Source organism: Ochotona curzoniae, unplaced genomic scaffold, assembly GCF_017591425.1.
Source record: "Ochotona curzoniae isolate NIBS_2020 unplaced genomic scaffold, NIBS_Ocur_1.0 scaffold_4937, whole genome shotgun sequence".
Taxonomy (NCBI): domain Eukaryota; kingdom Metazoa; phylum Chordata; class Mammalia; order Lagomorpha; family Ochotonidae; genus Ochotona; species Ochotona curzoniae.
Genome location: NW_024467126.1, coordinates 193885 through 211161, shown reverse-complemented (window position 1 = coordinate 211161; position 17277 = coordinate 193885). Strand labels below are relative to the sequence as shown.

The following is a 17277-nucleotide window of genomic DNA, read 5'->3' as shown; positions in this document are numbered from 1 at the left end:
GAGCTGTCACATTCTGGTGTAAAGAGTGACACACAAGTGGATGACCCAGACCAGTGCAGATGGAGATGGAGGTGATGGCCACGGAAGGGAGTGGCCGATTTGGCAAGGCCATGTTCCCATGACAGGCCGTGTCTCTGCATTTATTTCAGAGATGGGCACAGCGGGCTGGATCCTGTCCCGGGGTATACCTTACTAACTCTTGCTCTAAAGTCACTTGAAAATCCGGGGTACTCCTCATTTGTTTGTCAAATGCATGGGATTTTTTTTTTTAAATTTCTGATTTTGAAGAATCAGCAGAGGTTGGAATTTTTGTCAATTACACATAGTATGTATGCTTCCCTCATGTGCCTTCTTCACATCCTAGGGTTGTACATTCAGCTTACTAATCCAATGACAAATGTCTCTGTGCAGTTTATACAGTATTCATCTCCTGCTTAATAGGCAGTGGTGATGAAAGGGAGAATGCCAGATGAGTGCCTCATTATCTCCAGGTACCATGTGGTACACCTTCACAGCCATCAGCTGGCAGCAAGTTGAGGGGGTTGTTCCCGGTGTGAGGAGTGCTGCATTGTCCCTGGAGCAATGAGCAGAGTCAGGCTGCAGACTGGGTCAGAAATCCTTGCAGATCAGTTTCTAAAATGTGCTTTTCAAAGCTTTACTCCTACCTGTCTGTGCCTTCTCAATTGTAGGTTTCAGAAACACCAAAAGATGGAGATCTGATTGAGATTTTTTTCCTTGGCTTTCAACACTGGGCCGTGTGCGTGGGACATGGCTATGTGGTTCATGTGGTTCCTTCAGGTAAGTGAGCATTCTCCTTCCAATTACACTAACTGAGATCGGGAGGGTAAACAGAGGCATGGACACATGCCTGTTGCTTCTTGACTGGTGGAGTTGGCACTCAGGAAGACTCAGATGAATTAATCGCCCTTTCCCTGCTGGGTGTGTCAGAGGCTGCCTGTTGTTATCAGTCAGTTGGTGGAGAGATGGCTCTTGATTTTTCTTTTCTATTTTTTTAAGATTTATTTATTTATTAAAAAATTTTTTTTTATTGGAAAGGCGGATATACAGAGAGGAAGATCCTCCGTCCGATGATTTACTCCCCAAGTGAGCACAACGGCCCATGCTTTGCCGGTCCGAAGCCAGGAGCCTCTTCCAGGTCTCCCACGCAGCTGCAGGGTCCCAAAGCTTTGGGCCGTCCTCGACTGCTTGCCCGGGAAACAGGCAGGGAGCAGGATGGGAAGCAGGGCCATCGGGACCAGAACAGACGCCCATATGGGATCCCGGGCGTGCAAGGCGAGGACCTTAACCACTTGCACCATCGCGCCGGGCCCGATTTTTATTTTCTTATGCAGGGGTGTTCAACTCTGAGCAATCCTTCTCTACCTGCTCAACATCCCATCATGTGACTAATAGCCTACGTGTTGGTTGTTCAGGAGGAGTAAGCCACAGCCAACAGCAGTCATTTCCTTCAAACAGTCCACCCTGGCTGGCTGTGCTGTGTGATGGAAGCATAACGCAGGGGGATCCTGGCTGCTCTGCTCACTGACTGACTTGGAGCACGTGGCTGCACTCTCTGTGGAGCCAGGATAAACTTCCCTTCCTCCCAGGAGCCAGGAGCAGGTGCAGGTGCAAGGATGGAGCATCATGGCTTCAAGGAGAGTGGTAGACCCTGGAAGCCACTCACCTACTGAAACAGTAGGGACCCAGATGAAATAGATCACCCCTGTATGTCCTGGGCTGCTACACGGCAGGTGTGTGTACACAAGTGTATGTAGCTTTGAGAGGTTTATTGTAGATTGAAAGAAGAATTCAGGACTGGGAGACTTCAAGCCAAATTTGGCAAGAAGCTTGGGTTGGAGCAGGCATAGCATGAAGGAGGAAGCATAAAGAGTCTTTGAAAGGCTCAGGGAAACCTACCTTTTTTTTTTTTTTTAAAAAAAAAATGAAATCCATGCACTTTTTTCATGATTTGTTTCCCACAAACTTTTTCCTCTAAGACTTATTTAACTTTATTGGAATGTCAGATTTACACAGAGAAAGGGAGATGGAAAGATCTTCTGTCTGCTGGTTCACCCCAAGTGGATGCAACAGCCACAGCTGTGCTGATCCGAAGCCAGGAGCCAGGAGCTTCTTCTGGGTCTCCACATGGGTGCAGGGTCCCAAGGCTTCAGGCCATCCTCGACTGCTTTCTCAGGCCTTAAATGAGAACCTGGATGAGAAATGCAGTAGCCAGTACATGAACTGGCTCCCATATGGGATCCCGGCACATGCATGGTGAGAACTTTAGCCACTATGCTACTGTGCTGGGTCTCCCATGAACTTTGTGAAGACTCTGCACGTATGTTGCCTGCTTGTTTTGGGACCACAGACATACAGTCCCCTACGATGGGGAGTGCTGGTCGAGCGTCTTGTACCTGATTGCCCACAAGCTATGGATGGTCTTGTTCATGTGAGAGTAGGTTAGTTCATGCACAAAACCAGCATTTTTGGGTAAAAATTAAGATTAATTTATGTGACTGTGGGAGTGTGGTTTAAGGGCATTTTCAAATGGGGCCTCCCATTTGGTTAATTTTCAGAAATATATATCCAAATGTAGTTTTATTTCTTTTTAAAAAAATTTATTTATTTTAACCAGAGTCAGATTTACAGAGAAAGGTGAGACAGAGAAAAAGATATTCCATTCACTGGTTCATTTCCAAAATGACCACAAAAATTAGAGCAGAACAGAACCAGTCTGAAACCAGGAGTTAGGAGCCTCCCCTGGGTCTCCCACATGGGTGCAGGGTCTCAAGTCTTTGGGCTGTCCTCTGTTGCCTTCTCAGGCCACAAGCAGGGAGCTGGATGGGAAGTATAACAGCTGGGACAAGAACTGGTTCCCATATGGGATGCTGGTGCTTTTAGGCAGAGGATGAGCCATCATATTAGCCATGAGGCTCTTGAATTTACAGCATTTATTAGAAAAACCTACATATGAAGGCTGGAGTATCAGCTATGTCGGTAACAAGCAGGATGTACCACAGATTCCAACACAAATTAATCCTGTATTTGAGGGGCAGTGACACAGAGAGTCAAGAACAAAAGTGCCCTCATGTACTGGTTCATGTCCCACAGGCCTGCGGAGGAAGGGCTGATGGACCCTAGCACCCAGGGAGGGCCCAGCTCTCAGCAGACCTGCTTAGGTTGTGGCCCAGGGTCCATGTGCTCCCTGCTGGTAGCTTCAGGCTTGGTTGATAACCATTGTTTCAGCTCAGCTTAGCAGTAGCCTGGTTGAAACTGAGGAGGTGGGGACCTCTGGGGAAAGATGAATCAGAAAATTGGGGAATTAAGGTCACAGCTCTCAGCTGCCTTGGTACCTTCCATTTACATGTCATAGAACAGGGTCTAGGGCCTGGTTGGGGCATGAGTGGGACAGGGCTGGGTTTAGGGTTCATGGTGAGTGAGCCAAGATTCTGAGGGTGAGCCTCGGTCATGCTCAGGAATCCTCTTTCACACTACTGCAAATGTTCCTTCACCTGCAGGTTCTCCCACAGTGCTGGTCCTGGTTGGGGAGCCCAGTGACTTTTTCTAGGCTGGTGATGGGGACCTGGCTGTCTACTAGCTCAAACCCTGATTCTACTAGGGACATATGGACCCATATGGTCCCATAAAGAAACTAGAGACCTGGGACCCTGGTGACTTCCCAAAAAGCCATCCAGGCTTGGGTTTGACCTGTTCCTGAATTTCAGCCCATGCAAGATGGACAGACAGGTCCTTGGGGATGTGGCCAAGGATACTGAGGCTGCCTGAGCTGGAACCTGCTCTCAGCCCCAGTGACCCTACTCTTGGCTGACACAATGTTTTAACATGTCAATTTGCAGGAGCTGGTGTTTCAGGTCTCAAGTGTGCCTTTGCTAAAACAGCCATGGTGAAGAAGGAACTGCTGTCTGAGGTGGCTGGGAAGCACAGGTACCGGGTCAATAACAAGCACGATGACAAGTACAAGCCACGGCCTCCCAACACGATTGTCCAGCTGGCCATGGAGAAAGTGGGAAAGGAGGTGCCTTACTCACTGATCTTCAAAAACTGCGAACACTTTGTGAACGAGCTACGCTATGGGGTCTCCCGCAGCGACCAGGTGTTCCAGGTCCCTGCTCATCTGACCCAGGTCAGGTGCTCATGACAGATACTGGTCACCTGATGTGGCTGGGCTAAGGGGGCAACAGGACAAGACAGCAGAGAAGGACTTCTCATCCTTGGAGCTGTCACATTCTGGTGTAAAGAGTGACACACAAGTGGATGACCCAGACCAGTGCAGATGGAGATGGAGGTGATGGCCACGGAAGGGAGTGGCCGATTTGGCAAGGCCATGTTCCCATGACAGGCCGTGTCTCTGCATTTATTTCAGAGATGGGCACAGCGGGCTGGATCCTGTCCCGGGGTATACCTTACTAACTCTTGCTCTAAAGTCACTTGAAAATCCGGGGTACTCCTCATTTGTTTGTCAAATGCATGGGATTTTTTTTTTTAAATTTCTGATTTTGAAGAATCAGCAGAGGTTGGAATTTTTGTCAATTACACATAGTATGTATGCTTCCCTCATGTGCCTTCTTCACATCCTAGGGTTGTACATTCAGCTTACTAATCCAATGACAAATGTCTCTGTGCAGTTTATACAGTATTCATCTCCTGCTTAATAGGCAGTGGTGATGAAAGGGAGAATGCCAGATGAGTGCCTCATTATCTCCAGGTACCATGTGGTACACCTTCACAGCCATCAGCTGGCAGCAAGTTGAGGGGGTTGTTCCCGGTGTGAGGAGTGCTGCATTGTCCCTGGAGCAATGAGCAGAGTCAGGCTGCAGACTGGGTCAGAAATCCTTGCAGATCAGTTTCTAAAATGTGCTTTTCAAAGCTTTACTCCTACCTGTCTGTGCCTTCTCAATTGTAGGTTTCAGAAACACCAAAAGATGGAGATCTGATTGAGATTTTTTTCCTTGGCTTTCAACACTGGGCCGTGTGCGTGGGACATGGCTATGTGGTTCATGTGGTTCCTTCAGGTAAGTGAGCATTCTCCTTCCAATTACACTAACTGAGATCGGGAGGGTAAACAGAGGCATGGACACATGCCTGTTGCTTCTTGACTGGTGGAGTTGGCACTCAGGAAGACTCAGATGAATTAATCGCCCTTTCCCTGCTGGGTGTGTCAGAGGCTGCCTGTTGTTATCAGTCAGTTGGTGGAGAGATGGCTCTTGATTTTTCTTTTCTATTTTTTTAAGATTTATTTATTTATTAAAAAATTTTTTTTTATTGGAAAGGCGGATATACAGAGAGGAAGATCCTCCGTCCGATGATTTACTCCCCAAGTGAGCACAACGGCCCATGCTTTGCCGGTCCGAAGCCAGGAGCCTCTTCCAGGTCTCCCACGCAGCTGCAGGGTCCCAAAGCTTTGGGCCGTCCTCGACTGCTTGCCCGGGAAACAGGCAGGGAGCAGGATGGGAAGCAGGGCCATCGGGACCAGAACAGACGCCCATATGGGATCCCGGGCGTGCAAGGCGAGGACCTTAACCACTTGCACCATCGCGCCGGGCCCGATTTTTATTTTCTTATGCAGGGGTGTTCAACTCTGAGCAATCCTTCTCTACCTGCTCAACATCCCATCATGTGACTAATAGCCTACGTGTTGGTTGTTCAGGAGGAGTAAGCCACAGCCAACAGCAGTCATTTCCTTCAAACAGTCCACCCTGGCTGGCTGTGCTGTGTGATGGAAGCATAACGCAGGGGGATCCTGGCTGCTCTGCTCACTGACTGACTTGGAGCACGTGGCTGCACTCTCTGTGGAGCCAGGATAAACTTCCCTTCCTCCCAGGAGCCAGGAGCAGGTGCAGGTGCAAGGATGGAGCATCATGGCTTCAAGGAGAGTGGTAGACCCTGGAAGCCACTCACCTACTGAAACAGTAGGGACCCAGATGAAATAGATCACCCCTGTATGTCCTGGGCTGCTACACGGCAGGTGTGTGTACACAAGTGTATGTAGCTTTGAGAGGTTTATTGTAGATTGAAAGAAGAATTCAGGACTGGGAGACTTCAAGCCAAATTTGGCAAGAAGCTTGGGTTGGAGCAGGCATAGCATGAAGGAGGAAGCATAAAGAGTCTTTGAAAGGCTCAGGGAAACCTACCTTTTTTTTTTTTTTTAAAAAAAAAATGAAATCCATGCACTTTTTTCATGATTTGTTTCCCACAAACTTTTTCCTCTAAGACTTATTTAACTTTATTGGAATGTCAGATTTACACAGAGAAAGGGAGATGGAAAGATCTTCTGTCTGCTGGTTCACCCCAAGTGGATGCAACAGCCACAGCTGTGCTGATCCGAAGCCAGGAGCCAGGAGCTTCTTCTGGGTCTCCACATGGGTGCAGGGTCCCAAGGCTTCAGGCCATCCTCGACTGCTTTCTCAGGCCTTAAATGAGAACCTGGATGAGAAATGCAGTAGCCAGTACATGAACTGGCTCCCATATGGGATCCCGGCACATGCATGGTGAGAACTTTAGCCACTATGCTACTGTGCTGGGTCTCCCATGAACTTTGTGAAGACTCTGCACGTATGTTGCCTGCTTGTTTTGGGACCACAGACATACAGTCCCCTACGATGGGGAGTGCTGGTCGAGCGTCTTTGTACCTGATTGCCCACAAGCTATGGATGGTCTTGTTCATGTGAGAGTAGGTTAGTTCATGCACAAAACCAGCATTTTTGGGTAAAAATTAAGATTAATTTATGTGACTGTGGGAGTGTGGTTTAAGGGCATTTTCAAATGGGGCCTCCCATTTGGTTAATTTTCAGAAATATATATCCAAATGTAGTTTTATTTCTTTTTAAAAAAATTTATTTATTTTAACCAGAGTCAGATTTACAGAGAAAGGTGAGACAGAGAAAAAGATATTCCATTCACTGGTTCATTTCCAAAATGACCACAAAAATTAGAGCAGAACAGAACCAGTCTGAAACCAGGAGTTAGGAGCCTCCCCTGGGTCTCCCACATGGGTGCAGGGTCTCAAGTCTTTGGGCTGTCCTCTGTTGCCTTCTCAGGCCACAAGCAGGGAGCTGGATGGGAAGTATAACAGCTGGGACAAGAACTGGTTCCCATATGGGATGCTGGTGCTTTTAGGCAGAGGATGAGCCATCATATTAGCCATGAGGCTCTTGAATTTACAGCATTTATTAGAAAAACCTACATATGAAGGCTGGAGTATCAGCTATGTCGGTAACAAGCAGGATGTACCACAGATTCCAACACAAATTAATCCTGTATTTGAGGGGCAGTGACACAGAGAGTCAAGAACAAAAGTGCCCTCATGTACTGGTTCATGTCCCACAGGCCTGCGGAGGAAGGGCTGATGGACCCTAGCACCCAGGGAGGGCCCAGCTCTCAGCAGACCTGCTTAGGTTGTGGCCCAGGGTCCATGTGCTCCCTGCTGGTAGCTTCAGGCTTGGTTGATAACCATTGTTTCAGCTCAGCTTAGCAGTAGCCTGGTTGAAACTGAGGAGGTGGGGACCTCTGGGGAAAGATGAATCAGAAAATTGGGGAATTAAGGTCACAGCTCTCAGCTGCCTTGGTACCTTCCATTTACATGTCATAGAACAGGGTCTAGGGCCTGGTTGGGGCATGAGTGGGACAGGGCTGGGTTTAGGGTTCATGGTGAGTGAGCCAAGATTCTGAGGGTGAGCCTCGGTCATGCTCAGGAATCCTCTTTCACACTACTGCAAATGTTCCTTCACCTGCAGGTTCTCCCACAGTGCTGGTCCTGGTTGGGGAGCCCAGTGACTTTTTCTAGGCTGGTGATGGGGACCTGGCTGTCTACTAGCTCAAACCCTGATTCTACTAGGGACATATGGACCCATATGGTCCCATAAAGAAACTAGAGACCTGGGACCCTGGTGACTTCCCAAAAAGCCATCCAGGCTTGGGTTTGACCTGTTCCTGAATTTCAGCCCATGCAAGATGGACAGACAGGTCCTTGGGGATGTGGCCAAGGATACTGAGGCTGCCTGAGCTGGAACCTGCTCTCAGCCCCAGTGACCCTACTCTTGGCTGACACAATGTTTTAACATGTCAATTTGCAGGAGCTGGTGTTTCAGGTCTCAAGTGTGCCTTTGCTAAAACAGCCATGGTGAAGAAGGAACTGCTGTCTGAGGTGGCTGGGAAGCACAGGTACCGGGTCAATAACAAGCACGATGACAAGTACAAGCCACGGCCTCCCAACACGATTGTCCAGCTGGCCATGGAGAAAGTGGGAAAGGAGGTGCCTTACTCACTGATCTTCAAAAACTGCGAACACTTTGTGAACGAGCTACGCTATGGGGTCTCCCGCAGCGACCAGGTGTTCCAGGTCCCTGCTCATCTGACCCAGGTCAGGTGCTCATGACAGATACTGGTCACCTGATGTGGCTGGGCTAAGGGGGCAACAGGACAAGACAGCAGAGAAGGACTTCTCATCCTTGGAGCTGTCACATTCTGGTGTAAAGAGTGACACACAAGTGGATGACCCAGACCAGTGCAGATGGAGATGGAGGTGATGGCCACGGAAGGGAGTGGCCGATTTGGCAAGGCCATGTTCCCATGACAGGCCGTGTCTCTGCATTTATTTCAGAGATGGGCACAGCGGGCTGGATCCTGTCCCGGGGTATACCTTACTAACTCTTGCTCTAAAGTCACTTGAAAATCCGGGGTACTCCTCATTTGTTTGTCAAATGCATGGGATTTTTTTTTTTAAATTTCTGATTTTGAAGAATCAGCAGAGGTTGGAATTTTTGTCAATTACACATAGTATGTATGCTTCCCTCATGTGCCTTCTTCACATCCTAGGGTTGTACATTCAGCTTACTAATCCAATGACAAATGTCTCTGTGCAGTTTATACAGTATTCATCTCCTGCTTAATAGGCAGTGGTGATGAAAGGGAGAATGCCAGATGAGTGCCTCATTATCTCCAGGTACCATGTGGTACACCTTCACAGCCATCAGCTGGCAGCAAGTTGAGGGGGTTGTTCCCGGTGTGAGGAGTGCTGCATTGTCCCTGGAGCAATGAGCAGAGTCAGGCTGCAGACTGGGTCAGAAATCCTTGCAGATCAGTTTCTAAAATGTGCTTTTCAAAGCTTTACTCCTACCTGTCTGTGCCTTCTCAATTGTAGGTTTCAGAAACACCAAAAGATGGAGATCTGATTGAGATTTTTTTCCTTGGCTTTCAACACTGGGCCGTGTGCGTGGGACATGGCTATGTGGTTCATGTGGTTCCTTCAGGTAAGTGAGCATTCTCCTTCCAATTACACTAACTGAGATCGGGAGGGTAAACAGAGGCATGGACACATGCCTGTTGCTTCTTGACTGGTGGAGTTGGCACTCAGGAAGACTCAGATGAATTAATCGCCCTTTCCCTGCTGGGTGTGTCAGAGGCTGCCTGTTGTTATCAGTCAGTTGGTGGAGAGATGGCTCTTGATTTTTCTTTTCTATTTTTTTAAGATTTATTTATTTATTAAAAAATTTTTTTTTATTGGAAAGGCGGATATACAGAGAGGAAGATCCTCCGTCCGATGATTTACTCCCCAAGTGAGCACAACGGCCCATGCTTTGCCGGTCCGAAGCCAGGAGCCTCTTCCAGGTCTCCCACGCAGCTGCAGGGTCCCAAAGCTTTGGGCCGTCCTCGACTGCTTGCCCGGGAAACAGGCAGGGAGCAGGATGGGAAGCAGGGCCATCGGGACCAGAACAGACGCCCATATGGGATCCCGGGCGTGCAAGGCGAGGACCTTAACCACTTGCACCATCGCGCCGGGCCCGATTTTTATTTTCTTATGCAGGGGTGTTCAACTCTGAGCAATCCTTCTCTACCTGCTCAACATCCCATCATGTGACTAATAGCCTACGTGTTGGTTGTTCAGGAGGAGTAAGCCACAGCCAACAGCAGTCATTTCCTTCAAACAGTCCACCCTGGCTGGCTGTGCTGTGTGATGGAAGCATAACGCAGGGGGATCCTGGCTGCTCTGCTCACTGACTGACTTGGAGCACGTGGCTGCACTCTCTGTGGAGCCAGGATAAACTTCCCTTCCTCCCAGGAGCCAGGAGCAGGTGCAGGTGCAAGGATGGAGCATCATGGCTTCAAGGAGAGTGGTAGACCCTGGAAGCCACTCACCTACTGAAACAGTAGGGACCCAGATGAAATAGATCACCCCTGTATGTCCTGGGCTGCTACACGGCAGGTGTGTGTACACAAGTGTATGTAGCTTTGAGAGGTTTATTGTAGATTGAAAGAAGAATTCAGGACTGGGAGACTTCAAGCCAAATTTGGCAAGAAGCTTGGGTTGGAGCAGGCATAGCATGAAGGAGGAAGCATAAAGAGTCTTTGAAAGGCTCAGGGAAACCTACCTTTTTTTTTTTTTTTAAAAAAAAAATGAAATCCATGCACTTTTTTCATGATTTGTTTCCCACAAACTTTTTCCTCTAAGACTTATTTAACTTTATTGGAATGTCAGATTTACACAGAGAAAGGGAGATGGAAAGATCTTCTGTCTGCTGGTTCACCCCAAGTGGATGCAACAGCCACAGCTGTGCTGATCCGAAGCCAGGAGCCAGGAGCTTCTTCTGGGTCTCCACATGGGTGCAGGGTCCCAAGGCTTCAGGCCATCCTCGACTGCTTTCTCAGGCCTTAAATGAGAACCTGGATGAGAAATGCAGTAGCCAGTACATGAACTGGCTCCCATATGGGATCCCGGCACATGCATGGTGAGAACTTTAGCCACTATGCTACTGTGCTGGGTCTCCCATGAACTTTGTGAAGACTCTGCACGTATGTTGCCTGCTTGTTTTGGGACCACAGACATACAGTCCCCTACGATGGGGAGTGCTGGTCGAGCGTCTTTGTACCTGATTGCCCACAAGCTATGGATGGTCTTGTTCATGTGAGAGTAGGTTAGTTCATGCACAAAACCAGCATTTTTGGGTAAAAATTAAGATTAATTTATGTGACTGTGGGAGTGTGGTTTAAGGGCATTTTCAAATGGGGCCTCCCATTTGGTTAATTTTCAGAAATATATATCCAAATGTAGTTTTATTTCTTTTTAAAAAAATTTATTTATTTTAACCAGAGTCAGATTTACAGAGAAAGGTGAGACAGAGAAAAAGATATTCCATTCACTGGTTCATTTCCAAAATGACCACAAAAATTAGAGCAGAACAGAACCAGTCTGAAACCAGGAGTTAGGAGCCTCCCCTGGGTCTCCCACATGGGTGCAGGGTCTCAAGTCTTTGGGCTGTCCTCTGTTGCCTTCTCAGGCCACAAGCAGGGAGCTGGATGGGAAGTATAACAGCTGGGACAAGAACTGGTTCCCATATGGGATGCTGGTGCTTTTAGGCAGAGGATGAGCCATCATATTAGCCATGAGGCTCTTGAATTTACAGCATTTATTAGAAAAACCTACATATGAAGGCTGGAGTATCAGCTATGTCGGTAACAAGCAGGATGTACCACAGATTCCAACACAAATTAATCCTGTATTTGAGGGGCAGTGACACAGAGAGTCAAGAACAAAAGTGCCCTCATGTACTGGTTCATGTCCCACAGGCCTGCGGAGGAAGGGCTGATGGACCCTAGCACCCAGGGAGGGCCCAGCTCTCAGCAGACCTGCTTAGGTTGTGGCCCAGGGTCCATGTGCTCCCTGCTGGTAGCTTCAGGCTTGGTTGATAACCATTGTTTCAGCTCAGCTTAGCAGTAGCCTGGTTGAAACTGAGGAGGTGGGGACCTCTGGGGAAAGATGAATCAGAAAATTGGGGAATTAAGGTCACAGCTCTCAGCTGCCTTGGTACCTTCCATTTACATGTCATAGAACAGGGTCTAGGGCCTGGTTGGGGCATGAGTGGGACAGGGCTGGGTTTAGGGTTCATGGTGAGTGAGCCAAGATTCTGAGGGTGAGCCTCGGTCATGCTCAGGAATCCTCTTTCACACTACTGCAAATGTTCCTTCACCTGCAGGTTCTCCCACAGTGCTGGTCCTGGTTGGGGAGCCCAGTGACTTTTTCTAGGCTGGTGATGGGGACCTGGCTGTCTACTAGCTCAAACCCTGATTCTACTAGGGACATATGGACCCATATGGTCCCATAAAGAAACTAGAGACCTGGGACCCTGGTGACTTCCCAAAAAGCCATCCAGGCTTGGGTTTGACCTGTTCCTGAATTTCAGCCCATGCAAGATGGACAGACAGGTCCTTGGGGATGTGGCCAAGGATACTGAGGCTGCCTGAGCTGGAACCTGCTCTCAGCCCCAGTGACCCTACTCTTGGCTGACACAATGTTTTAACATGTCAATTTGCAGGAGCTGGTGTTTCAGGTCTCAAGTGTGCCTTTGCTAAAACAGCCATGGTGAAGAAGGAACTGCTGTCTGAGGTGGCTGGGAAGCACAGGTACCGGGTCAATAACAAGCACGATGACAAGTACAAGCCACGGCCTCCCAACACGATTGTCCAGCTGGCCATGGAGAAAGTGGGAAAGGAGGTGCCTTACTCACTGATCTTCAAAAACTGCGAACACTTTGTGAACGAGCTACGCTATGGGGTCTCCCGCAGCGACCAGGTGTTCCAGGTCCCTGCTCATCTGACCCAGGTCAGGTGCTCATGACAGATACTGGTCACCTGATGTGGCTGGGCTAAGGGGGCAACAGGACAAGACAGCAGAGAAGGACTTCTCATCCTTGGAGCTGTCACATTCTGGTGTAAAGAGTGACACACAAGTGGATGACCCAGACCAGTGCAGATGGAGATGGAGGTGATGGCCACGGAAGGGAGTGGCCGATTTGGCAAGGCCATGTTCCCATGACAGGCCGTGTCTCTGCATTTATTTCAGAGATGGGCACAGCGGGCTGGATCCTGTCCCGGGGTATACCTTACTAACTCTTGCTCTAAAGTCACTTGAAAATCCGGGGTACTCCTCATTTGTTTGTCAAATGCATGGGATTTTTTTTTTTAAATTTCTGATTTTGAAGAATCAGCAGAGGTTGGAATTTTTGTCAATTACACATAGTATGTATGCTTCCCTCATGTGCCTTCTTCACATCCTAGGGTTGTACATTCAGCTTACTAATCCAATGACAAATGTCTCTGTGCAGTTTATACAGTATTCATCTCCTGCTTAATAGGCAGTGGTGATGAAAGGGAGAATGCCAGATGAGTGCCTCATTATCTCCAGGTACCATGTGGTACACCTTCACAGCCATCAGCTGGCAGCAAGTTGAGGGGGTTGTTCCCGGTGTGAGGAGTGCTGCATTGTCCCTGGAGCAATGAGCAGAGTCAGGCTGCAGACTGGGTCAGAAATCCTTGCAGATCAGTTTCTAAAATGTGCTTTTCAAAGCTTTACTCCTACCTGTCTGTGCCTTCTCAATTGTAGGTTTCAGAAACACCAAAAGATGGAGATCTGATTGAGATTTTTTTCCTTGGCTTTCAACACTGGGCCGTGTGCGTGGGACATGGCTATGTGGTTCATGTGGTTCCTTCAGGTAAGTGAGCATTCTCCTTCCAATTACACTAACTGAGATCGGGAGGGTAAACAGAGGCATGGACACATGCCTGTTGCTTCTTGACTGGTGGAGTTGGCACTCAGGAAGACTCAGATGAATTAATCGCCCTTTCCCTGCTGGGTGTGTCAGAGGCTGCCTGTTGTTATCAGTCAGTTGGTGGAGAGATGGCTCTTGATTTTTCTTTTCTATTTTTTTAAGATTTATTTATTTATTAAAAAATTTTTTTTTATTGGAAAGGCGGATATACAGAGAGGAAGATCCTCCGTCCGATGATTTACTCCCCAAGTGAGCACAACGGCCCATGCTTTGCCGGTCCGAAGCCAGGAGCCTCTTCCAGGTCTCCCACGCAGCTGCAGGGTCCCAAAGCTTTGGGCCGTCCTCGACTGCTTGCCCGGGAAACAGGCAGGGAGCAGGATGGGAAGCAGGGCCATCGGGACCAGAACAGACGCCCATATGGGATCCCGGGCGTGCAAGGCGAGGACCTTAACCACTTGCACCATCGCGCCGGGCCCGATTTTTATTTTCTTATGCAGGGGTGTTCAACTCTGAGCAATCCTTCTCTACCTGCTCAACATCCCATCATGTGACTAATAGCCTACGTGTTGGTTGTTCAGGAGGAGTAAGCCACAGCCAACAGCAGTCATTTCCTTCAAACAGTCCACCCTGGCTGGCTGTGCTGTGTGATGGAAGCATAACGCAGGGGGATCCTGGCTGCTCTGCTCACTGACTGACTTGGAGCACGTGGCTGCACTCTCTGTGGAGCCAGGATAAACTTCCCTTCCTCCCAGGAGCCAGGAGCAGGTGCAGGTGCAAGGATGGAGCATCATGGCTTCAAGGAGAGTGGTAGACCCTGGAAGCCACTCACCTACTGAAACAGTAGGGACCCAGATGAAATAGATCACCCCTGTATGTCCTGGGCTGCTACACGGCAGGTGTGTGTACACAAGTGTATGTAGCTTTGAGAGGTTTATTGTAGATTGAAAGAAGAATTCAGGACTGGGAGACTTCAAGCCAAATTTGGCAAGAAGCTTGGGTTGGAGCAGGCATAGCATGAAGGAGGAAGCATAAAGAGTCTTTGAAAGGCTCAGGGAAACCTACCTTTTTTTTTTTTTTAAAAAAAAAATGAAATCCATGCACTTTTTTCATGATTTGTTTCCCACAAACTTTTTCCTCTAAGACTTATTTAACTTTATTGGAATGTCAGATTTACACAGAGAAAGGGAGATGGAAAGATCTTCTGTCTGCTGGTTCACCCCAAGTGGATGCAACAGCCACAGCTGTGCTGATCCGAAGCCAGGAGCCAGGAGCTTCTTCTGGGTCTCCACATGGGTGCAGGGTCCCAAGGCTTCAGGCCATCCTCGACTGCTTTCTCAGGCCTTAAATGAGAACCTGGATGAGAAATGCAGTAGCCAGTACATGAACTGGCTCCCATATGGGATCCCGGCACATGCATGGTGAGAACTTTAGCCACTATGCTACTGTGCTGGGTCTCCCATGAACTTTGTGAAGACTCTGCACGTATGTTGCCTGCTTGTTTTGGGACCACAGACATACAGTCCCCTACGATGGGGAGTGCTGGTCGAGCGTCTTTGTACCTGATTGCCCACAAGCTATGGATGGTCTTGTTCATGTGAGAGTAGGTTAGTTCATGCACAAAACCAGCATTTTTGGGTAAAAATTAAGATTAATTTATGTGACTGTGGGAGTGTGGTTTAAGGGCATTTTCAAATGGGGCCTCCCATTTGGTTAATTTTCAGAAATATATATCCAAATGTAGTTTTATTTCTTTTTAAAAAAATTTATTTATTTTAACCAGAGTCAGATTTACAGAGAAAGGTGAGACAGAGAAAAAGATATTCCATTCACTGGTTCATTTCCAAAATGACCACAAAAATTAGAGCAGAACAGAACCAGTCTGAAACCAGGAGTTAGGAGCCTCCCCTGGGTCTCCCACATGGGTGCAGGGTCTCAAGTCTTTGGGCTGTCCTCTGTTGCCTTCTCAGGCCACAAGCAGGGAGCTGGATGGGAAGTATAACAGCTGGGACAAGAACTGGTTCCCATATGGGATGCTGGTGCTTTTAGGCAGAGGATGAGCCATCATATTAGCCATGAGGCTCTTGAATTTACAGCATTTATTAGAAAAACCTACATATGAAGGCTGGAGTATCAGCTATGTCGGTAACAAGCAGGATGTACCACAGATTCCAACACAAATTAATCCTGTATTTGAGGGGCAGTGACACAGAGAGTCAAGAACAAAAGTGCCCTCATGTACTGGTTCATGTCCCACAGGCCTGCGGAGGAAGGGCTGATGGACCCTAGCACCCAGGGAGGGCCCAGCTCTCAGCAGACCTGCTTAGGTTGTGGCCCAGGGTCCATGTGCTCCCTGCTGGTAGCTTCAGGCTTGGTTGATAACCATTGTTTCAGCTCAGCTTAGCAGTAGCCTGGTTGAAACTGAGGAGGTGGGGACCTCTGGGGAAAGATGAATCAGAAAATTGGGGAATTAAGGTCACAGCTCTCAGCTGCCTTGGTACCTTCCATTTACATGTCATAGAACAGGGTCTAGGGCCTGGTTGGGGCATGAGTGGGACAGGGCTGGGTTTAGGGTTCATGGTGAGTGAGCCAAGATTCTGAGGGTGAGCCTCGGTCATGCTCAGGAATCCTCTTTCACACTACTGCAAATGTTCCTTCACCTGCAGGTTCTCCCACAGTGCTGGTCCTGGTTGGGGAGCCCAGTGACTTTTTCTAGGCTGGTGATGGGGACCTGGCTGTCTACTAGCTCAAACCCTGATTCTACTAGGGACATATGGACCCATATGGTCCCATAAAGAAACTAGAGACCTGGGACCCTGGTGACTTCCCAAAAAGCCATCCAGGCTTGGGTTTGACCTGTTCCTGAATTTCAGCCCATGCAAGATGGACAGACAGGTCCTTGGGGATGTGGCCAAGGATACTGAGGCTGCCTGAGCTGGAACCTGCTCTCAGCCCCAGTGACCCTACTCTTGGCTGACACAATGTTTTAACATGTCAATTTGCAGGAGCTGGTGTTTCAGGTCTCAAGTGTGCCTTTGCTAAAACAGCCATGGTGAAGAAGGAACTGCTGTCTGAGGTGGCTGGGAAGCACAGGTACCGGGTCAATAACAAGCACGATGACAAGTACAAGCCACGGCCTCCCAACACGATTGTCCAGCTGGCCATGGAGAAAGTGGGAAAGGAGGTGCCTTACTCACTGATCTTCAAAAACTGCGAACACTTTGTGAACGAGCTACGCTATGGGGTCTCCCGCAGCGACCAGGTGTTCCAGGTCCCTGCTCATCTGACCCAGGTCAGGTGCTCATGACAGATACTGGTCACCTGATGTGGCTGGGCTAAGGGGGCAACAGGACAAGACAGCAGAGAAGGACTTCTCATCCTTGGAGCTGTCACATTCTGGTGTAAAGAGTGACACACAAGTGGATGACCCAGACCAGTGCAGATGGAGATGGAGGTGATGGCCACGGAAGGGAGTGGCCGATTTGGCAAGGCCATGTTCCCATGACAGGCCGTGTCTCTGCATTTATTTCAGAGATGGGCACAGCGGGCTGGATCCTGTCCCGGGGTATACCTTACTAACTCTTGCTCTAAAGTCACTTGAAAATCCGGGGTACTCCTCATTTGTTTGTCAAATGCATGGGATTTTTTTTTTTAAATTTCTGATTTTGAAGAATCAGCAGAGGTTGGAATTTTTGTCAATTACACATAGTATGTATGC

General features: G+C 48.6%; 4 protein-coding genes across 4 annotated transcripts; all 4 read left to right on the top strand.

The window, feature by feature from the left end:
- The first annotated feature begins 496 nt into the window (after positions 1-496).
- LOC121150103 (phospholipase A and acyltransferase 2-like) lies at positions 497-4159 on the top strand. The gene is made up of 3 exons (XM_040970783.1): positions 497-553; positions 690-798; positions 3846-4159. Exons 1-3 carry the CDS (start codon positions 497-499, stop codon positions 4157-4159), a joined length of 480 nt encoding a protein of 159 aa, XP_040826717.1.
- A 572-nt stretch (positions 4160-4731) lies between these two features.
- Positions 4732-8395, top strand: LOC121150101 (phospholipase A and acyltransferase 2-like). The gene is made up of 3 exons (XM_040970782.1): positions 4732-4788; positions 4925-5033; positions 8082-8395. The coding sequence occupies exons 1-3, from the start codon at positions 4732-4734 to the stop codon at positions 8393-8395; spliced, it is 480 nt and encodes a 159-aa protein (XP_040826716.1).
- A 572-nt stretch (positions 8396-8967) lies between these two features.
- Positions 8968-12631, top strand: LOC121150100 (phospholipase A and acyltransferase 2-like). The gene is made up of 3 exons (XM_040970781.1): positions 8968-9024; positions 9161-9269; positions 12318-12631. Exons 1-3 carry the CDS (start codon positions 8968-8970, stop codon positions 12629-12631), a joined length of 480 nt encoding a protein of 159 aa, XP_040826715.1.
- Positions 12632-13203: 572 nt separating this feature from the next.
- Positions 13204-16866, top strand: LOC121150099 (phospholipase A and acyltransferase 2-like). The gene is made up of 3 exons (XM_040970780.1): positions 13204-13260; positions 13397-13505; positions 16553-16866. Exons 1-3 carry the CDS (start codon positions 13204-13206, stop codon positions 16864-16866), a joined length of 480 nt encoding a protein of 159 aa, XP_040826714.1.
- The last annotated feature ends 411 nt before the right edge of the window (positions 16867-17277 follow it).